This window comes from Leptodactylus fuscus, chromosome 3, assembly GCF_031893055.1.
Source record: "Leptodactylus fuscus isolate aLepFus1 chromosome 3, aLepFus1.hap2, whole genome shotgun sequence".
Classification (NCBI taxonomy): domain Eukaryota; kingdom Metazoa; phylum Chordata; class Amphibia; order Anura; family Leptodactylidae; genus Leptodactylus; species Leptodactylus fuscus.
The window spans coordinates 26,002,540-26,025,966 of NC_134267.1; the positions used below are offsets into that span (position 1 = coordinate 26,002,540).

The 23,427-nt window shown below is 47.8% G+C and overlaps 1 protein-coding gene across 1 annotated transcript; it reads left to right on the forward strand.

The window, feature by feature from the left end:
• Positions 1-9,137: 9,137 nt before the first annotated feature.
• On the forward strand, positions 9,138-22,192 carry LOC142197174 (solute carrier family 22 member 7-like). The gene is made up of 10 exons (XM_075267288.1): positions 9,138-9,529; positions 9,821-9,924; positions 10,813-10,967; positions 11,420-11,588; positions 11,752-11,875; positions 17,420-17,523; positions 18,547-18,761; positions 20,712-20,814; positions 21,524-21,730; positions 21,951-22,192. Exons 1-10 carry the CDS (start codon positions 9,149-9,151, stop codon positions 22,075-22,077), a joined length of 1,689 nt encoding a protein of 562 aa, XP_075123389.1. The 5' UTR covers positions 9,138-9,148; the 3' UTR covers positions 22,078-22,192.
• Positions 22,193-23,427: the final 1,235 nt, after the last annotated feature.

Genomic DNA, 23,427 nt, shown 5'->3' on the forward strand with positions numbered 1-23,427 from the left:
GTGAATGGTGTGACCAGTGGTGGAAACCATCGGTAATGGCACAAGTACTAGAATTGGTAATAGTGTCAATAGTAGCACCAGGGGTAGAGTCAGTGGTAAGTCAAGCATTGGAAATAGCAGTAGAATCTGGTGGCATCAGTAATAGGATCAGCATCGGAATAAGTGGCGGCATCGAGAGTGGAGTGGATAGGATCAGTGGTGGAATAAGTGGTGGCATCGAGAGTAGAGCGGATAGGATCAGTGGTGGAATAAGTGGTGGCATCGAGAGTGGAACAGATAGGATCATTGGTGGAATAAGTGGTGGCATCGAGAGTGGAGCGGATAGAATAAGTGGTGGCATCGGTAGAGGAACGGATAGGATCAGTGGTGGAATGAATAGCGGTATCAGTTAAGACTCTTGATGTTATTACTGGTAGGATAAGTGGTAGGATTAGTATTGGCATCAGCAGAAGGATCACTGGTGGAAGGACTGGTAGGATTTTTGTTGGTACCAGTAGTGGAATTGGTAGAGTCAATGGTCGCATCCCTAAGAGTAAGTGGTGGCATCAAGTCTTCAGAACTAGGCTATTCACTAAGCATATACTAACACCACGAGGTTGGATGGGAGACGACTCGTACCCTGCATTCTGCTCCACATTGACACGTAACTCCCCCCAGGGTCACATAATATAAGAAATGGTAGTTCTATAATATATGCTGGGACTGGCAGGACATAGACATGAGATTTGTAATATAGATGCATGTGCCATCATGTGTAGGTGACGTCCAGTTGTTCATCATCAGGTGTTATGGATTACGTCTGTTGACGCTGTGCCAAACTTATTGTTTTTATTGAATAAGCATGAGATGTGTCAATGTCACATCACTAGAGGTGTATGCAAAGCTATGACATCACTAGGACTGTATGAAAGGATATGACATCACTAGGACTGTATGAAAGGATATGACATCACTAGAGGTGTGTGCAAGGCTATGACATTACTAGAGGTGTGTGTAAGGCTATGACATCACTAGGACTGTATGCAAGGATATGACATCACTAGAGGTGTGTGCAAGGATAAGACATCAGTGGGGTGAATGATGGCATAAAACATATCAGGAGAGACATGAAGAACTTGATTGCCATATTCTAAAGGGAAGAAGGGAAAGGGGGACGTGATCGATTCATTTATACAGGAGGGAAGAAACTAAATAAAGAGGCATAATCTGTAATTCAATGGGAGGAAGACCAGAAGAAACGTCAGCAAATTACATGACAAAGTAGAAGAAACGTCTTACAGATGTGGTTGGAGAATCTACAGTAAGTGAATGTGGACCTAAGATTAAAAAAAAATAAAGTGATACAGGGACAGACTAGAAGAATCATGTGCTAGAGGGACCGTATACTCTCCTCCTGCTGTCTGTCATCTGTGCTCCCTAGAGGTATGTGCAAGGAACAAGACATCTAGAACTGTGCAAGGAGCGAGACATCTTTAGGTGTATGGAAATAAGACATCACAGAGGTAAGCATGCAGACTGAAACATTACTAGAGGAGAGTTCAAGGTTGGTCTATCCATAGTCTCCATTCATAAATGATCCATATCACTATATATAAGAAGATGTACCGTATAACTTATACCAGCTGTACATATAGAATTATATACAGGAGATACCCAGGTTATACCGGCTGTACATATAGAATTATATACAGGAGATACCCAGGTTATACTGGCATGATCTATATCACTATATACAGGATTTTTATAACTACAAATACAATTTATGGATTTAATAATCTGAGTAGAGTTAAGGACACCAGGCAATCTGTAGTTATAGTCTTGGGTGGTTTGGGGGTCCAGATTTGGCAGTCCAGTGGGCATCTGCCCTATCTTCTATCCCCCGAAGCTTTTCTTGCTGGCTGGTGGCCTTAGCTCTAGTTCACCCTCCAGTCAGTTCAGACCTAGAGGCCACATTTCCATTAGCAGCACTAACAAGATAAGCAGATAATCCGATCTCATCAATGTGACATTAATTCTGCTTCTCACAATGTCCTCATTCATGGTACCAGCAACTCTCCTCACACACACTGCAGGGCCCTCCAAGGTTTAATGTAGCAAATTATCGTATAATAGGATTCATTATAATGCTAGTCTTCTGTTTGATGTCCACTTCACTGATTGACGTTCTTCTCTTGGACATCCCTCATCACCATTGGCGGGAGACGAAATATGGAGACACCTATTTATCTAGAGCTCCCATATATAAGTGGGGCTCAACCCATGGTGATTCCATTGGGCCATACGGCACCCTTCCAGGAAGGCTCTCAAACAACCTGCCTCTGCCTATAGCCCACCAGAGTACTGTGCATCAGATGTATTGTGTCTATACTCTCTGAGCAGGTTCTTCAGATATCTCCAAGGGTCTGACCACCCTCCACTGCAGGACAAACTCTGCTTCTTTATGACTTCACCTAACCAGTATTCTCACCACCTACTTTTCACATAAGGCTGGAATATTAGGGTTACCTCCCTTTCAGGCTCCATGTTCCACCTTCATCTGACACGTCACTCCAATACTAGGAAATGGAGGTTGGAGATCAACAAATTATTTGGCCCCAATATCATTCTCTTGCATTATCATAACCACACAATTTACTCATGGTATGTGCCCAGCTAGACCTGGAAACGGTGGAGGATGGTGGAGTTGTTACTTATGTGGAGGATATGCCTATGGTCCATATCTTCCATCACTACCATGTTCCACCTCCTGGGAATCCTTATCCCTTCAGATGTGCAGTAGAGGCCATCATTGTATCATTGTCAGCCACCATGGTCAACCCAATATTCACCAACATATGAGTGGTAGAAGCTGAGTAGAAGTAGAATCTTAGGAGGGGTAGAAACCAAGGAAGAGTAGAAGCTGTGGAGGATGTAGAATCCAAGGAGGGATAAAGTAGGAGCTGTGAAGATGAGGAGGGGTAAAAGCCAAAGGAGGGAGTAGACGATGAGGAAGAGGGAAAAGCTAAGGAAAAAGATAAAAGGTGAGAATGAGAGACGAGCTGAAGTTGAAGGGGCACATCACGAACCCATAATATTAGACACCTCCATCACTGAGGATATCAAAGGATTATGTAGATAATCTAGTTTCCCTTAGTCCTAACAGCGGCACAATGTGGGGTATTTCGTGCCCCTGTGTGCTGGTAGGACAGGCGGAATTTTAATTAGCCATGTATTAATTTCACATGGCTTGTTCCCTTTAAGAGGGCACAGATACCTCCCCCCTGTGCGTAAATAACAAGTAATAATACATACATTCCAAAATAAACAACAATAGGGGGGGAATCCTTGTGCCGCTGTTAGGACTAAGGGAAACAAGATTATCTACATAATCCTTTGTTCCCTGTCGTCCCCACCAGCGGCACAATGTGGGGAAATAGCAAGTAATCCCCATAAGGGTGGGAGATTAAACACAAGCAGAATGTAATACAGTACGCCCGAAGGCAGTAGCTTCTGAGCCATACCGATCAAGTCGGTAGTGCTTCACAAAGGTCAATTCTGAAGACCAGGATGCTGCTGCACAAATCTGGTCCAAGGTGAGAGCCTTGACCTCTGCCCAAGAGGTCGATACTGCCCGCGTCGAATGGGCCCTTAGGACGGTCGGCGGAGGTAAGTTCTGACTCACAAACGCCAACTTGATTGCTTCCTTCACCCAGCGAGAGATGGTGACCTTAGAAGCCTTGCGGCCTTTATGGCCCCCTACATAATTTATTAACAAGTTCTCAGATCTCCTGAAAGCGCGTGTGCGCTGAAGGTAAATCTGCAGGTTCCGGACTAAATCTAGGGTATGCCACTTCTCCTCCTCAGGGGAAGTGGGCACGGGAAAAAAGGTTGGCAAGCAAATGAGCTGACTCACATTCGCCCTAGAAGAAACTTTCGGCCTGAATCCTGGCAGAAATCTCAACTGAACACGGTCTTCAAAGAAGGCAATGTAAGGAGCTTCCGATGAGAGTGCTTGAAGCTCCCCTACTCTTTTTGCCGAGGTGATAGCGAGGAGAAAAGATACCTTATAGGTCAGCCACTTTAGATCCACCTCCTCCAGAGGTTCGAATGGAGCAACACAAAGTGCCGTTAGGACCTTGCTGAGGTCCCATTGGTGGACAGGAGCAGAAACTGCTGGTCTCAGCCTAGTTGCCCCTTTGATAAAGGTGCTCACTAAAGGATCCTGAGACAACCGCCTCCCCAGATAGGCGGACAAAGCGGCTACATGTACCTTCAGGGTAGAAGCTGCAAGCCCTCTGTCTAGGCCGTCCTGCAGGAAATCCAGGATCGCCCTCACAGGGGGATCGGAGGAGTCCACTTCGTGTTCCGTGCACCAGGCCTGGAAAATATTACCGATCCTACGGTAATTCTTATTGGTCGAGGTGGCTCTGGCGCTGGCTAAAGTCCTTAGGACGCCTTGAGACAGTCCTCTATTCCTTAATAGGGACTGGTCAACCTCCAGGCTGTCAGATTGAATCTCCTCAGATCGTGGTGTCTCAGCTCTCCTTGTGTCACCAGATCTGGGAGGGGGGGAAGCCTCCAATACCTGCCTTGACTCATCCACATGAGCTGGGCAAACCAAGTCCTTTTCGGCCAGAACGGGATTATGGCAATTCCCGAGACTTGGTCCTGTCTGATTTTCATCAATACCTTGGGTATGATGGAAACTGGAGGGAAAATGTATATCAGCCTGAACCTCCATGGGATGGACAGGGCATCCACTGCCAAGGCATTGTCCTCCTGGTACAGAGAGCAGAAGGTTTCCACCTTGGCGTTGAGTCGGGTTGCCATGAGGTCGACATCCGGAAGGCCCCATGTTTGGACAATCTGATGGAATATGTCTTGATTGAGAGACCATTCTCCTGATACAGGGATACCCCGACTCAACTGATCCGCTACTATGTTCAGGGAGCCCTTGATGTGAACAGCGGATAGGTGGGTCAGATTCTTCTCTGCCCACGTGAAGATCAAGTTCGCCTCTCTCAGTAGGGCTGGAACCCTGGTGCCGCCCTGTTTGCTCAAGTATATTACCGTCGTCATATTGTCTGACCGGACCTTGACTGCCTTCCCTTCGAGAAAGGGGGCGAAGTACTTCAGCGCCAGATACACTGCTTTTAGCTCCTTCAGGTTGGAGGTTCCTACCTCTGGATTCCTCCACAGACCCTGGACAGTCCTGCCGTCCAGGTGGGCTCCCCATCCCGAATGGGACGCATCTGTTGTCAACAGGGTCCAACGAGGTTGAACCGAGGACCTTCCGTCTTTCAGGTGTCTCCACCATCTGAGGGAAAGACGGGTACCGGGAGAAAGGCAGATCTTCCTGTGCAGTCCCCGTGGAGATCCGTTCCAGGCTCTCAACACTTCCATCTGAAGGGGACGCAAGTGCCATAAAGCCCAAGGGACCGCCTTGGCTGAAGAAGACATCAGGCCTAGGACCCGCATGGCGGTGCGAATGGTGATCCATCGGGACCTGAGGAGGCCCCGAACCGAAGCTTCTATTTTTGCTCGCCTTGGACGAGATAGGAAAATCTGCATGCTCTGGGAATCCAGAACAAACCCTAGGAATTTCTTCCGGGTGGATGGCACTATTTCTGACGTCTCCCAATTGATCAGCCAACCTAACTCCTGGAGGAAGGCGATGGCTATCTGGAGGTGGTGATGGAGAATTGAAGTAGACTGAGCTTTTATAAGCCAGTCGTCGAGGTAGGGAACCACGAAGAGGCCTTGAAGTCTGAGAGCGGCGGCAACTGGTGCGACCATCTTGGTGAATACATACGGAGCTGACGATATGCCGAATGGCAGAGCAGTGAACTGTAGGTGCTCTCTGTGACCAGCCATAAGAACGGCTATACGTAGATATTTCCTGTGTGGCGGGAAGATGGGGATATGTAAGTAGGCATCCTTCAGGTCCAGGGTGACCATGACCTCGTTGCGCAATAGGAAATTGGTTACTGAGTCTATGGACTCCATCCTGAAAGGTTTTTTCTTTATGAAGAGGTTGAGGAACCGAAGATCTATAATCATCCGCCACCCTCCTGTGGACTTTGGAACCAAGAACACGGGTGAATAAACTCCTTGACCCACTTCGGGAGGAGGGACCCTTTCCAGGGCCCCCTTTAAGAGATATTCTGCGACGGAAGCCTCCAGGCAGTCTTGTTGTAGGGCTGGTAAGACCCGCGTAGTGATGAAACGATCCACCGGAGGATGGGAGAACTCTATTGCGTATCCTCGCTGAACAACTTGAAAGACCCATGGGTCCAGAATGTGAAGATGCCATGCCACAAGGAAATTCGAAAGGCGCCCTCCTACGGGAGAGCTGGTCACAGAGAGCGGCGTCTCCTCAAAACCCCTTCTTCTTAGGGTCCTCCTTGGGGATCCCGCGACCCGCCCCTTTCGGACGGTATCTGGGGCGTCTCTGGCTTCCTTGTTGAGGCCTGTATTGAGACGTGGAGCCTCGACCCCTAGAAGGGGGAGGCCTTCTTTCTCTGGTTGCTTGTGGTAGTGATCTCCCTCTACCATCAGCCAATCCCTCCATCAGATCGTCCAGCCCTTGGCCGAAAACCTTCCCAGGTTGAAAGGGGAGGGAACACAAAGAAAACTTGGAGGCGACATCAGCCCGCCAAGGTTTGAGCCACAAGGGCCTCCTGGCGGCGGTATTGAGGGCCATGGCCTTGGAAGCCAGCTTCACCTGCTGTCTTGCCGATTCTCTCAGGAAATCCGTAGCGAGACGGATCTCCCCCATGGATGCCAGGATGTCGTCCCTGTTAACCCCGGAGTCGATATCCCGTTCCAGGCGGTCCAGCCGGGCTTGAAGCTTATCAGCTACTTCCGTTGAGGCGATGCCCACCGTCACCTGGGCTGAAGCAGACGAATACGCCTTCTTGAGCGTTGAATCCACTCTTCTATCAAGCAAATCCTGAAGATTTGACCCGTCATCGATGGGCACGACAGTGCGACGGGAAAGCTTAGAGATGGCTAAATCCACCTTGGGTGGCGGACCCCAGCGATCCAGCTGGGAGGGATCAATCGGATACACTGCTTTGAAAGCTCTGGTGGTGACGTAAGCCTTCTCCGGCTGCTTCCATTCTTGTTCCATTAGGCTGGCCATGGAGGCGTCCACTTGGAAAACCCTCCGCTTCCCAGAGGTGGACGCAGAGGCTTCCCCCTCGCCAACCTGGTCCCACGACCGGATGGCCTTCAGCAGTTTATTAGTCTTTTCCCGATGGAAAATTGGTCTGCTGGTACAGGAGGACTGATCGTCCGATGATATGGACACCTCCTCCACCTGGAGGCGCTCCAGGGAGGGCAGTGAAGCAGAACGCCTTTCCACGCGCTGCTTCTTGGTGAGCTGAGCCAGTGAAGTACGGATATCCTTTAAAGAATCATCCTGCAAAAAACACAAGGATACTTAGAAGCCGGAGGGGACCCTTCCCCTCTTTGCGGCAACCGTACTCACCATGTACTCCTTGACCCATGCTACCATATCACTGGTAACGGGTTCCTCCCGCAGAGGTCCCCTGCATTGCTGGCAGCGTGACCAGTCATAGCCTAAAGGCAAAACAATGACATTCAGGATACTCCCACCATTGGGAGAATTAGCAGACGAAAAAACCGCACCTACCATCAGGTAGTGGAACGTCACAATCAATGCAAGCCAGGTGTCTCCTTTTAGAAGACTTCTTCCGTCTTACTTGATCCCCGGGAGGGGTAGAAGAGGAAGACATGACAAATAGAAGCTAGCTTTCAGCGATACCTAAGCATGGAATATGAAACATCAGAGGAGTACATTCAAGGAACCATATGAGGAGACTCACCCAGCTTCTGCAGGCCACTTACCAACCTTCAGCAGAGTTTGCAGTAGAATAAATGCAGATTGAAGCGGTAACCACAAGCCACAGCGGAGAAACCAGCTAGGGATTAGACTAGCAGGCAATGAGGGATGCAACCTGCCCCCTTTTTTACAGCCCCATATCCGGAAGGGGCGTGGCCTTAGTCAAAAGCTCCGTTCCTTTGCCCTTCATAACACTCCTAGCCCTTCAAGTCACGCTCCCCCTTTGAGCCAACTACATTGGCACGTACCTTAATCTCCTGAGGACCTCCAGTGTCCAACGCTGCTGTTCGCGTGGTCCCGGAGCGGCGAATGCCGAAAACCGGAAGTTGCCGGTGTTACACTTCTAAACGACCGGCCGGAACCCTCCTACACAGAGGAAAGGTTCCGCGAAAACCGGAAGTTCCCCTCATGGAGCCGCGCGAACACGCCGGCTGGCTGCGCGCGGCTCCGAAGCCCAGCAGGACTGGATGCCGGGGAACAGGAGGTAGGATTGCGTGAGGGAGGTGGGCAAAATAGGTAACTTTAATCTTACCTATTCTCTTTGCAGGACCGACAGAAGTCCAAAGGGGCAGAGTGCATCATTGAAGACACCTGAACAGGTCTGAGCAGGTAAGTACCTGAAACTTCTTCTTACTCTTTCTCTTTAGGAGGACACAGAGTCCTCCCCACCTGTCCGATCCTTTACACAGGACAGAAAAAAACGCACAGGGGGGAGGTATCTGTGCCCTCTTAAAGGGAACAAGCCATGTGAAATTAATACATGGCTAATTAAAATTCCGCCTGTCCTACCAGCACACAGGGGCACGAAATACCCCACATTGTGCCGCTGGTGGGGACGACAGGGAACTCATGTTCTGCATCGGCTATTTGCCAGGATTGGGACCTCATCACCAGATTCTTGGTATCAGCAGAGATTCTATTTCCTCGTTCTCCTTATTCTCAGAACCTTTTGACCCTGCTAAGATGTTTATCGAAGTCTAGATTGTGTTTTGGCATGGAGCTTCCTGAGACACTGATGACCATTGATCCTCTGGTTGATGACATCGGTTATGGTCTGTCGTGTGCCATTAACTCCTCAAGGAGCAATGTCTGTCCTAATTAGATGAATGTCTTATGATCCATGATTCTCAACACTGGAAATCGCCAGCAGCAGACAGCAAGTCGGTAGGAATTAGGAGCTTTAATTTGGGTGGATGCTTTAGAATACACACCCAGCTATTATCTGGTAACACTTATAGCGAGCCTTCACTTCCTTCTAGTCCTTTTCATATCCATCTTGAAGTCAACTTCACCACCTCAAAAATGCACTTTGAGGATGTCCTTTCGGAAGTTGGGGTTTTTGGAAAATTTCAGATTTTGTCCCTTATCATCCTCTGCCTTCCAAGGGTTATCCTTCCCCTCCACTTCTTACTGCATATTTTTATCTCAGCCGTGCCACCCCATCACTGCACCATTCCCGACCACAGGAACCCAGGCAACCTCAGCCAAGAAGACCTTCTGCTCATCCACATCCCTCAAGAACCTGATGGCTCCTTCAGCTCCTGTAAGATGTTCTCCGAACCTCAGCCTCAGCTGTACCTGAACAGATCCCAGGGGATGATGGTGAACAGGTCCTGGCTGCAGAGCTGTGATCAGGGCTGGGACTATGACAATACCACGTTCTCCTCCACCACCGTCACACAGGTAGGACATCATAAAAAGTCCAACATCTACTAGAACATGGTCAAATGTTTGACACAAGCTTTCTATTTCGAGAAAAGTCCCATTCGCATACTTGGATCTTCAGATAAGTCTAAAGTTGTCATGTTTAGGACACTGAAGTGACATCAGTGGTTGTCATGTTTTGGACAATGTTACATGGTCAGGTCAGGACAGCTCAAGGGCAGATTTTATATTTTTGGACTCCAGGCCTCTACATATGTCTGGATTGGTGGATGGGACCATTTATCTATAAAGACCCCTTGACTCTTACAGTGGGATCTGGTGTGTGACAGGAAGTGGATGAACCAGTTAGCAGCCACCTTCTTCTTCATGGGCCTCACAACCGGGTCTCTCATCTGTGGGTTCCTCTCAGACAGGTGAGCTAAACCGCCCCCCATACCTGTTCATGAAGTCATGTGATGTCAACATCTGTACAATGGTGTCATGGAATTTTTGCACCTGTACTATGATGTCATCAGATCTCTACACCTTTACTGTGATGTCATGCGGTATCTTCACCTGTGCTGAGATACTGTATCATGCAACCTCTACACCTACAGGGCTGCTTGAAAGTTTATGAACCCTTCACATTTTTCTATATTTCTGCATACATTTGACCTAAAACTACATCACATCTTCACCCCAAATGACCCAATATGATATATTGGTGAGCGGTAAAGTATGTGACCCTTTGTTGTCAGTATCCGGTGTGACCTTGTGCTGCATCTGAACATCTCCGGTAAGTGTTGGCTAGTTCTTCACATTGGTTTGGAGGGATTTTAGCCCATATAAGTATAGAACTTTCAAGCACCACTGTAGGTCCTTCATCCAGGATTGATGTGATCACTGCCATGATGAATAATTGGGGTCCTATCAGGAATTCTGACTCCTCTCCACCCAGGTTCACCATTAACCTTTACTTCATGGACTGGGTTACATCCAATGCCACTGGACACTTCTATGGGTACATCCCTGAGTCACTCGTCGTTTGGTCCTGTCATGTGGTGACCTCCTTCCCCTAGGTTGTGTTTGGGGTCTCATTACCTTTTGACATCTTCTTCTCTCTGGTTAGATCTTGTCCAGTGTCTCTAGATCTATAGATCCTAAAGTCTACCTACAGGAGATACAGTCCTTTTGTATTGGATTCAGTGGTCCATGACTGGGTCCTCACCAGACATGTCTACAGGGTATGGTATATGAGTGTTGTGAACATCTCTCCAGTAGGCTCAGAAATCCCAGTCTTTGTGTCTCGGTCTGTTTTCCAGGTTTGGACGGAGGAAGATTCTGCTGGTCTCCTTCCTGGTGAGCACGGCTTTTGGGGTGATGTCTGCGTTCTCCACCTCCTACGTCATGTTCTCTATCTGTCGTTTGATCTGCGGTGTTGGTCTCATGGGGATGACACTGATCTCCATAACTTTGGGTGCGTTTAGTCATTGTGTGTGAGACACATTGGGAAGTGCAGGCAGTGAGGTCAAGGATCAGGTGGGGCCATTTCCTTTCCACACCTCAAGTCATGACCGCTTCATCTGATTTTGTGGGAGAAGGAAATAGCCTCAAGAATTGTATAAATGGTGCTGTAGACGCGTCACATTATACAGTATGTACGGTATATATATTGGTGCTTGTGACAATGCGTGAGGAATCCATGGGGTAGCGACCTCACAAATTGTTGTCATATGGTTAGACATTGAGGGGCCCAAAGTCTCCCAGGGTCCAAGGTGGAGGCTGCCACCGCTCCTCTAATCCCTGTGCAGATAGCAACCATGTTCTCTGCTCAGGTCACCATCAGAATGGATTAGGTGGCAGGAAAATGGGGGGGGGGCAGCTTGTTGTATCATCTAGATCACTCTCCTGTATGAATGTCTCCCACAGCCCTGGAGTGGACGGACGTCTCTCATCGCACATTTTGTGGCACCATCAGCAGTCTGTCGTGGACCGCCGGATACATGATCCTAGCCTTGTTGGCTTACCTGATAAGGGACTGGCGCTGGCTCCTTCTGGCCACCACTTCCCCGTGTCTACTTGCTATTGCCACCTGGTGGTGAGTGCATGGGACTACAGGATCATTTTCCTGCAGAGCAGCAGAGGGACATATAATAAACATGGGTGACCACGTCCAAACCTTTTCTCCTCCTCTCCATAGTCATTACATGTGGGTCCCGCTATTCCTGCCGTGTTCACACTGTACATTATATTGTCTATAGGTGGGTCCCTGAGTCGGCCCGCTGGCTCCTCACCAGACAAGACTCCGCTGCGGCGCACAAGTACCTGACCAGATGTGCAGAGATGAACGGGAGGTTGGGGTTCATCCAGAAGATTTCACCAGAGGTAAATCTGCCAACCACAGAGTTGTATTCACCATAGTGGACCTGGAGCCTTAGTGTGTGACCTGCAGTCACCACCAGGGGGAGCTCAGGGCATAGAGATGTTATTGCTTCTGTTCAGTTACATACAGTCCTATGAAAAAGTTTGGGCACCCCTATTAATCTTAATCATTTTTAGTTCTAAATATTTTGGTGTTTGCAACAGCCATTTCAGTTTGCTATATCTAATAACTGATGGACACAGTAATATTTCAGGATTGAAATGAGGTTTATTGTACTAACAGAAAATGCGCAATATGCATTAAACCAAAATTTGACCGATGCAAAAATATGGGCACCTCAACAGAAAAGTGACATTAATATTTAGTACATCCTCCTTTTGCAAAGATAACAGCCTCTAGTTGCTTCCTGTAGCTTTTAATCAGTTCCTGGATCCTGGATGAAGGTATTTTGGACCATTTCTTTCTACAAAACAATTCAAGTTCAGTTAAGATAGATGGTCGCCGAACATGGACAGCCCACTCTCAAATGATCTGAAAACAAAGATTGTTCAACATAGTTGTTCAGGGGAAGGATACAAAAAGTTGTCTCAGAGATTTAACCTGTCAGTTTCCACTGTGAGGAACATAGTAAGGAAATGGAAGACCACAGGGACAGTTCTTGTTAAGCCCAGAAGTGGCAGGCCAAGAAAAATATCAGAAAGGCAGAGAAGAAGAATGGTGAGAACAGTCAAGGACAATCCACAGACCACCTCCAAAGAGCTGCAGCATCATCTTGCTGCAGATGGTGTCACTGTGCATCGGTCAACTATACAGCGCACTTTGCACAAATAGAAGCTGTATGGGAGAGTGATGAGAAAGAAGCCGTTTCTGCACGTACGCCACAAATAGAGTTGCCTGAGGTATGAAAAAGCACATTTGGAGAAGCCAACTTCATTTTGGAAACAAAGATTGAGTTGTTTGGTTATAAAAAAAGGCGTTATGCATGGCGTCCAAAAAGAAACAGCATTCCAAGAAAAACACATGCTACCCACTGTAAAATTTGGTGGAGGTTCCATCATGCTTTGGGGCTGTGTGGCCAATGCCGGCACCGGGAATCTTGTTAAAGTTGAGAGTCGCATGGATTCCACTCAGTATCAGCAGATTCTTGAGAATAATGTTCAAGAATCAGTGACGAAGTTGAAGTTACGCCAGGGATGGATATTTCAGCAAGACAATGATCCAAAACACCGCTCCAAATCCTCAGGCATTCATGCAGAGGAACAATTACAATGTTCTGGAATGGCCATCCCAGTCCCCAGACCTGAATATCATTGAACATCTGTGGGATGATTTGAAGCGGGCTGTCCATGCTCGGCGACCATCTAACTTAACTGAACTTGAATTGTTTGTCCAAAATACCTTTATCCAGGATCCAGGAACTGATTAAAAGCTACAGGAAGCGACTAGAGGCTGTTATCTTTGCAAAAGGAGGATCTACTAAATATTAATGTCACTTTTCTGTTGAGGTGCCCATACTTTTGCACCGGTCAAATTTTGGTTTAATGCATATTGCACATTTTCTGTTAGTACAATAAACCTCATTTCAATCCTGAAATATTACTGTGTCCATCAGTTATTAGATATATCAAACTGAAATGGCTGCTGCAAACACCAAAATATTTAGAACTAAAAATGATTAAGATTAATAGGGGTGCCCAAACTTTTTCATAGGACTGTATAAGGTCTTATTCACACATTGGGTCAGTGTTTTGAATCCTGAAATGGAACACACAGCTCATGTTATACACTCACCGGCCACTTTATTAGGTACACCTGTCCAACTGGTCGTTAACACTTAATTTCTAATCAGCCAATCACATGGCGGTAACTCAGTGCATTTCGGCATGTAGACATGGTCACGACAATCTCCTGCAGTTCAAACCGAGCATCAGTATGGGGAAGAAAGGTGATTTGAGTGCCTTTGAACGTGGCATGGTTGTTGGTGCCAGAAGGGCTGGTCTGAGTATTTCAGAAACTGCTGATCTACTGGGATTTTCACGCACAACCATCTCTAGGGTTTACAGAAAATGGTCCGAAAAAGAAAAAACATCCAGTGAGTGGCAGTTCTGTGGGCGGAAATGCGTTGTTGATGCCAGAGGTCAGAGGAGAATGGCCAGACTGGTTCGAGCTGATAGAAAGGCAACAGTGACTCAAATAGCCACCCGTTACAACCAAGGTAGCCAGAAGAGCATCTCTGAACGCACAGTACGTCGAACTTTGAGGCAGATGGGCTACAGCAGCAGAAGACCACACCGGGTGCCACTCCTTTCAGCTAAGAACAGGAAACTGAGGCTACAATTTGCACAAGCTCATCGAAATTGGACAATTGAAGATTGGAAAAACGTTGCCTGGTCTGATGAGTCTCGATTTCTGCTGCGACATTCGGATGGTAGGGTCAGAATTTGGCGTCAACAACATGAAAGCATGGATCCATCCTGCCTTGTATCAACGGTTCAGGCTGGTGGTGGTGGTGTCATGGTGTGGGGAATATTTTCTTGGCACTCTTTGGGCCCCTTGGTACCAATTGAGCATCGTTGCAACGCCAAAGCCTACCTGAGTATTGTTGCTGACCATGTCCATCCCTTTATGACCACAATGTACCCAACATCTGATGGCTACTTTCAGCAGGATAATGCGCCATGTCATAAAGCTGGAATCATCTCAGACTGGTTTCTTGAACATGACAATGAGTTCACTGTACTCCAATGGCCTCCACAGTCACCAGATCTCAATCCAATAGAGCATCTTTGGGATGTGGTGGAACGGGAGATTCGCATCATGGATGTGCAGCCGACAAATCTGCGGCAACTGTGTGATGCCATCATGTCAATATGGACCAAAATCTCTGAGGAATGCTTCCAGCACCTTGTTGAATCTATGCCACGAAGAATTGAGGCAGTTCTGAAGGCAAAAGGGGGTCCAACCCGTTACTAGCATGGTGTACCTAATAAAGTGGCCGGTGAGTGTATATATCTGCACATTGCACGTCACCTCTGTGTAGTCTCACTGCTGCAAAACACTTATGTGTGAATGAGGCCATAAAGAGCTCCCTCTAGTGGGGGTTTATAATGTGTATGGCAGCAGGTATTAAAGGGGCGGTGTGGGGAATAAGAGGTCTAAGCACACTCAGTAATATATATCCCGGTTCACAAGCTGTGGGGGTAGGGGGTCTTGTCTCAGGCTCCACACCTCACTATATATGTATATATACACCAACCCAGTAGCATACCTCCCAACTTAGGAAGAGCAGAAAGATGGACAAAATGTGCGGCGCACGCAGCGGCAAATTTAACTCCGCCCACTTTTATGTTGACTCCGCCCATTCTCGTTCATTTTTCATGTGCTCCCACACAGTATAATCCTCCTACAATCACCTGTAAATTATATGTCCCCCCTCCATCTCTCCCCCAGTTTCATATAACCCCTTCATCTGCCCCCAGTTTAATGTCCCCCCTCCATCTCTGTCCCCAGTTTCATATCCCCCCATCTCTGCCCCCAGATTCATGTCCCCCCATCTTTGCCCCCAGTTTCATGCCGTTCTCCCCTCCCTTCATCTGCCCCCATATTCATGTCTCCCTCCCCCCTTCATCTGCCCCCAGGTTCATGTCCCCCCTCCATCTCTGTCCCCAGATTCATGTCCCCCCATCTCTGCCCCCAGATTCATGTCCCCCCATCTTTGCCCCCAGTTTCATGCCGTTCTCCCCTCCCTTCATCTGCCCCAAGTTTCATGTCTCCCCCCCCCCCTTTATCTGCTCACAGTTTCATGGCCCCCTTCATTATGTTCCCCTCAATGTTTAACACAAAAAAACACTGATACTCACCTTCTGACGCTCCCCCGCCGCTCTCTCCCTGGTCACTCACATAGTTGTACGCGCGATGTGACGTCATCACATCGCACCTACACATGCAGAAGCCGATGAGTTGAAACCAGTACATACCTCTCGCCGACCGGGACCGCGGGACCGGACACCAAATTCGTGAATGTCCAGCAGAATTCGGGACAGTTGGGAGGTATGCAGTAGAGGGAAGGTGAGAGTAGTAGTTGGCCACGGATGGGCTCATTGTGGCTGTTCTCACCTTGACTAACCCTCCAGTATGGAAGATGGTGGATGGAGTGCCCTTGATGGTCAATGCAGGGTAGAGGGGTAACAACTCCCGGTTTACTTGAAAATCAGCAGGTAAAACAAACAATAAATCTTCTATTGGATCGAAGCAAAGTTCTTAGGAACACTACGAGGCTGGAGCTGAGGGCGGGTGATGGCACTCCTTGGGGTCAGTCTGTGTTTTCCTTGCTGGGGTGATCCTCTCCTCAAAAAGTCTGCTTCAAGTCTCACATCCCCAAAAGGCAATGACAACCACTTCATTCATTACACACCATGCAGTGGGGTGCAGTGTGTTATATACATGGTTGTGGGGTGTATATGAGAAGTTGGGGTGCAGTGTATTATGTATAGGGTTGTGGGGTGTACATGAGAAGTTGGGGTGCAGTGTATTATATATATATATGGTTGTGGGGTGTACATGAGAAGATGGGGTGTAGTGTATTATGTATATGGTTGTGGGGTGAACACGAGAAGTTGGGGTGCAGTGTATTATGTATATGGTTGTGGGGTGTACATGAGAAGTTGGGGTGCAGTGTATTATGTATAGGGTTGTGGGGTGTACATGAGAAGTTGGGGTGCAGTGTATTATATATATGGTTGTGGGGTGTACATGAGAAGTTGGGGTGCAGTGTATTATGTATATGGTTGTGGGGTGAATACGAGAAGTTGGGGTGCAGTGTATTATGTATATGGTTGTGGGGTGTACATGAGAAGTTGGGGTGCAGTGTATTATATATATGGTTGTGGGGTGTACATGAGAAGTTGGGGTGCAGTGTATTATGTATAGGGTTGTGGGGTGTACATGAGAAGTTGGGGTTCAGTGTATTATATATATGGTTGTGGGGTGTACATGAGAAGTTGGGGTGCAGTGTATTATGTATATGGTTGTGGGGTGAACACGAGAAGTTGGGGTGCAGTGTATTATGTATAGGGTTGTGGGGTGTACATGAGAAGTTGGGGTGCAGTGTATTATATATATGGTTGTGGGGTGTACATGAGAAGTTGGGGTGCAATGTATTATGTATATGGTTGTGGGGTGTACATGAGAAGTTGGGGTGCAGTGTATTATATATATGGTTGTGGGGTGTACAGGAGAAGTTGGGGTGCAGTGTATTATATATATCGTTGTGGGATGTACATGAGAAGTTGGGGTGCAGGTGCAGTGTATTATGTATATGGTTGTGGGGTGTACATGAGAAGTTGGGGTGCAGTGTATTATGTATAGGGTTGTGGGGTGTACATGAGAAGTTGGGGTGCAGTGTATTATGTATATGGTTGTGGGGTGTACATGAGAAGTTGGGGTGCAGTGTATTATGTATATGGTTGTGGGGTGTACATGAGAAGTTGGGGTGCAGTGTATTATGTGCAGGGGGTGATAATTCTCGTGCTCCCTCTATGGTCCAGGTGCTCCAGAAGACGATCTCAGTGGAGAGCAGGAAGTATAATTTCTGGGATCTGGTGCGAACCCCTCAACTCAGAAAGAACACCCTGTGTCTGGCGGTTATGTGGTAAGACACCCCCTGAATTTACACCTGGGTAAGGGTTACATGGGGGTGTGAGCTATCTGCCTGCAGCTTCTGGTCATAGCTGTGACATCACAAGGCGCCCTCCTACGACATCAGCAGTCATTATATATGAAGAAACTGTCAATAAAACCCCTGTAATATCCCCCAAATGTCCCATGTCTGATATCCAAGGTGTCACAACCGGGGGTCCCTACATCATGGTATATAGGGGTTGTCTGGCTGAGGGATATGCCGGGCTCATGAGGTCATCCCCCCACAAATTACATACTGCACCCCACATTTGACCCCCCACACACACAGTACATCCATGCACCCCACATCTCTCCCCCCACCCACAGTCAACCCTGCACCCCACAGTACACCAATGCACCACACATCCCCCCCACAAAGTATACACTGCAACCCACCTCTGTCCCCCCACAGTACACCCATGCACCCACATCTCTCCCCCCACCCACAGTCAACCTTACACCCCATATCTCTCCCCAACACACAGTCAACCTTGCACCCCACATCCTCCTACAATACACCTGGCTGCACCCCACATCTCCCCCTCACACACAGTCCACCCTGCATCTCACATCTTCCCCCCCAGCACCTTAGACCACTTATCTCTCCATCTCTTGCTGGACTGCACAGGATGCTAAGACACGCCTACCTAGTCACGTGACCATGTGATGTCACACCAGTCCTTCTGAGTACAGTTGCATACCTCCCAACCGTCCCGATTTCCGCGGGGCATTCACGATTTCGGTGACGTGTCCCGCGGTCCCGGTTGGAGGGAGGTATGTCTCGATTTCAACTCAGATCTGCGTCCAGAGGACAGCATTCACACAGCAGCCCCTGGGTATATGTAATGCCTCTTGGTCTAGAAGATAACCTGTTTCCCCACATTAGAGGCGTCTCCTTGGGGATTGGAGGTTGGTCCTGCCCTTGGAGGATTCCGACCTCCATCCCCCAGTAGGGGGCGCCCCCCTGTTCTGGAGTAACTGATGTCTCCTGCAGGTTCGGCGTGGCCTTCAGTTATTACGGTATCAGCTTCCACATCACTGGATTCAGCCTCAGCCCGTTCCTCACACACTTCATCTTCGGTGCCATCGAAATCCCGGCAAAGGTTGGCGTTTACTTATTGCTGGATCGAATTGGGCGCAAACAGTGTCAAGGAGGGTCCCTGATCATCACTGCGGCCTGTATAGGGCTGACGTGCCTCACTCCGCCAGGTATATACTCCTCACACCTCCAGGTATATACCCCCGCACTCCACCAGGTAAATACCCCTCACACCTCCAGGTATATACCCCCTCACTCCGCCAGGTTTATACCCCTCACTCCGCCAGGTTTATACCCCTCACGCCTCCAGGTATATAAGCCCTCACACCTCCAATTATATACCCCCTCTCACTCCGCCAGTTATTTATGCCCTCACACCTCCAGGTATATACAGTGTTGGCCAAAAGTATTGGCCCCCCTGCAATTCTGTCAGATAATACTCGTTGTCTTCCAGAAAATGATTGCAAGCACAAACTCTTTGGTAATATCTTCATTTATTTTGAAAAAACACAAAAGAGAATGAAAAAAAAAGTCAAATCATTGATCATTTTACACAAAACTCCAAAAATGGGCCGGACAGAAGTATTGGCGCCCTCAGCCTAATACTTGGTAGCACAACCTTTAGACACAATAACTGCGCACAACCGCTTCCGCTAACCAGCAATGAGTTTCTTACAAGGCTCTGCTGGAATCTTAGACCATTCTTCTCTGGCAAACTGCTCCAGGTCCCCCCTGAGATGTGAAGGGGGCCTTCTCCAAACTGCCATCAAGAGATCTCTCCCCCTCCCCCACAGGTGTTCTATGGGATTCAGGTCTGGACTCATTGCTGCCACTTTACAAGTCTCCAGGGCTTTCTCTCACCACCATTTTCTAGTGCTGACCTGAAGTGTGTTTTGGGTCATTGTCCTGCTGGAAGAGCCCTGACCTCTGAGGGAGACCCAGCTTTCTCACACTGGGCCCTACATTATGCTGCACAATGTGTTGGTCGTCTTCAGACTTCATAATGCCATGCACACGGTCAAGCAGTCCAGTGCCAGAGGCAGCAAAGCAACCCCAAAACACCAGGGACCCTCCGCCATGTCTGACTGTAGGGACCGTCTTCTTTTCTTTGAAGGCCTCTTTTTTTTCCTGTAAACTCTATGTTGAGGCCTTTTCCTACTTTTGTCTCCTCTGACCAGAGAACATTCTTCCAAAACGTTTTTGGCTTTCTCAGGTAAGTTTTGGCAAACTCTAGCCTGGCTTTTTTATGTCTCTGGGTAAGAAGTGGGGTCTTCCTGGGTCTCCTACCATACAGTCCCTTCTCATTCAGACTCCGGCGGATAGTACGGGGTGACACTGTTGTACCCTCGGACTGCAGGGCAGCTTGAACTTGTTTGGATGTTAGTCGAGGTTCTTTATCCACCATCTGCACAATCTTGCGTTGAAATCTCTCGTCAATTTTACTTTTCCATCCACATCTAGGGAGGTTAGCCACAGTGCCATGGGCTTTACACTTCTTGATGACACTGCGCACGGTAGACACAGGAACATTCAGGTCTTTGTAGATGGACTTGTAGCCTTGAGATTGCTCATGCTTCCTCACAATTTTGCTTCTCAAGTCCTCAGACAGTTCTTTGGTCTTCTTTCTTTTATCCATGCTCAATGTGGTACACACAAGGACACAGGTTGAGTCAACTTTAATCCATTTCAACTGGCTGCAAGTGTGATTTAGTTATTGCCACCACCTGTTAGGTGCCTCAGGTAAGTAACAGGTGCTGATAATTACACAAATTAGAGAAGCATCACATGATTTTTCAAACAGTGCCAGTACTTTTTTCCACCTCCTTTTTTATGTTTGCTGTGGAATTATATCCAATTTGGCTTTTTGACAATTCTTTTTGTGGTTTTCCATTGAAGACAAATTAAATGAAGATAATACCAAAGAATTTGTGATTGCAATCATTTTCTGGAAGAAAATGAGTATTATCTGACAGAATTGCAGAGGTGCCAATACTTTTGGCCAACACTGTATACCCTCACACCTCCAGGTATATACCCCCTCTCACTCTACCATGTATATACCCCCTCACACCTCCAGGTAACCTCACTACTCCATTACCTTCTGTTGTTATCAATCTCAGGACATTGGCGCTCTGTGGTTGCCATTCTGGGGAAAGGCTTTTCAGAGGCTTCGTTTACTACGGCATTCCTCTTCACAGCTGAGCTGTATCCGACTGTTCTCAGGTGTGTGACCTCCATGTTATTCCTATTACTGTCTATAGTAATGTTACCCCTCCCCCCTTACACCATGTTAATGGGACGGTATATGAGTATAGAACGTAGAGGGGAGAGAACCAGATCATAACAAGCTGGTTCATTGCAAATTTACTAAAAATTTCGGCCTCAGTCAAACTCAAAATTTTTCATGTGGGGTGTGATGATGTCATGACTCTGGATCAAACCTGACATAAAAGAAAGCTAGACACACCAGATAGGTGAGGAAAGGTGAATATTTGTGCTTTTATGTAGTTACCACCAGTTATTATACTCTGGGGTCTGATCCGAAACCTCCAGGTGAACCTCACAAATATTCATGAAATAAATTTTGCAAGGTTCGCCTATCACTACTGGAGTAATATGACTGTCTTGTGTTCACATAAATAGATCTGAACTGCAATACCAAACACTACCATGGATAAGGGGGGGCATTGTTTCTAAAAAAAAACCAGCAGCCATACCGCCCCTTTAAGTCTGTGTATCCTTCACAGTCCTTGTTACCACTCCCAACCTCTGGAGTTGTCTCTATAGACTGAGACCCGGAGGTTCAGCTCCCTGGCGGCCATGTTTGCTTGTCTATTCATATGCATGGGTGTCTATTGTTGATACTGGGGGTTGTTATAGACACTACTCCTTGTTCATCCGCCAATAACAGGTTGTCCTCTGGTTTCCTCAGACAGACCGGCATGGGCTTCTGCTCCTTCATGACCAGACTGGGCAGTTCCTTAGCTCCTCTGGTCATCCTTCTGGATGACTTCTGGCCGCTTCTGCCCTCGGTGGTCTTCAGCTGTATGTCCCTGGTGTCTGGAGCAGCCGCTTTCTTCTTAACCGAGACATGTAATATCCAGTTACGAGAGACCATCCAGGAGGTGGAGCGGAACCGGTAACGTATCTGATGAAACTACAACTCCCAACAAAGCTGGAGGGACAGCCTAGATTACAAGGATTGATATGGAGGACCCCTTCCGTTTCCCCATAGTGTGCTGTATTAGTCATGGGTAGGCCGGTGTGAGGCCATGATACTATGGTCTGGGGCCAGATAGTTCTCACGTTATAGCTGTTGTTAAGTCCACGGTGTTTGTACTTTTTTTGTTCTTCTCCAGAGACCTGAGTGTCCCAAGGGTGACAAGAGAAGACATCTCTACCTGTGGGAATGGCCAAGTCCAACAGAACCAAGACCCAGATATGTCAGAGGAACCAACTCAAGAACACAACTACCTCCCTGACTGACTGCTCTCCTCAGGATGCTGGACATTTTATGGTGGTCACCCAATAAAGAGTCTAATACGAAGTGCCTAATGTATTTACACCTCCATTGACATCCCATAATCACTGCCCCTACTGACACCCCATAATCACTGCCCCTAGTGACTCCCCACATTCGCTTCCCCTAGTGACACCCTACAATCAGGGCCCTGACTGACATCCCACAATTACTGCCTCTAGTGACACCCCGCAATCACTGACCCTAGTATAATGGGGCCCCATGTTTGCGGGTGGTGAGCTATGGCAGGTCGTGGTCCCCATTAGGAAATATAGGATCTGCAAAGACATTGCAGAGCGGTGCAGGGAGCGCTCACTACGCCTGACTTGTGGTTACATTTGTGCGGTGTAATTTATGCTTCCTAACATGGACAGAGTCGGCTGACTTGACATCACTGCCATCACCGTAATGTAGGAGAACATGGGATGACTCCAACATAGACAGCGCCAAGAAATAGTAAGGCTGTGTTCACATGACTGCGTGAATAATGGCCGTATGATGTCCGCATAGTTATAGACGTCACTTGGCAGCAGGAGGCGATTCATATGATAGGTCATGTCCTGTTTTTGGCTGTCTTCATAGATCTATCCATACACTGGAATGTACAGAGGATTGTTGAGAAGATAACCGTGTACAATGGATGTCTGTCATGCCCATTGTGTAACTCCTTCCTGTGAATGTTACCTAAGTCTATGTTCACATAAGAGTCATAACTTGAAGCTCCTGGGCACCAAAATATACAATAGGGCCCCTATAGTGGAATATGTTATATAGTGGAGGGATGTTTAGGTTCCCTCAGATTCCAGGGCCCCCTATAGCTGCACCCTGGTGGGGTCTCTCAAGATCCGCTGTTGTCTGTTGACCCCCCTCCATGTAACTAAACTAATTTCACAATTTCTACACCTCCCCCCCCCCCCCCCCCCCCGGTTTATGGACATTATTTCAACTTTCAATAAACCTGATATGTGTGATCCTAAAAAATGAGCCCAAGCGTGAATCCTGTCCAATGACTTTATGTACGGAGAACTCAAGACTAGAATAATAATTTGTGAGCGACCATAACGTCATGGGGTGGGATTGCCACTGTCTTGACACCACCACATGACTTGGCTCCCTGGGCTGCTCTACTTCTCCCTCTCTTTGGCTCTGCTACATCCTGAGGTTTCTCGTAGTCACACCCGGCATCTGTAAACAATTAACCCCTCATGTCCTGGACTCCCAGCCTCCGCAATCTCTGCGTTCCCATTGGCCATTGATCTGACCGCCCCATCAGTCTTGGCTTGAGGGTTATTTTGTTCTGTTTGTGTGTTGGGCTT

What these genes read in the sequence shown, in the direction of transcription:
- LOC142197174 (XM_075267288.1), top strand. Translation starts at nt 9,149, where the DNA reads ATGCACTTTGAGGATGTCCTTTCGGAAGTTGGGGTTTTTGGAAAATTT. An exon ending in CTGTGTCTGGCGGTTATGTG is followed by an intron (nt 17,524 to 18,546) that starts GTAAGACACCCC and finishes TGTCTCCTGCAG; the next exon opens with GTTCGGCGTGGCCTTCAGTT. An exon ending in CAGGAGGTGGAGCGGAACCG is followed by an intron (nt 21,731 to 21,950) that starts GTAACGTATCTG and finishes GTTCTTCTCCAG; the next exon opens with AGACCTGAGTGTCCCAAGGG.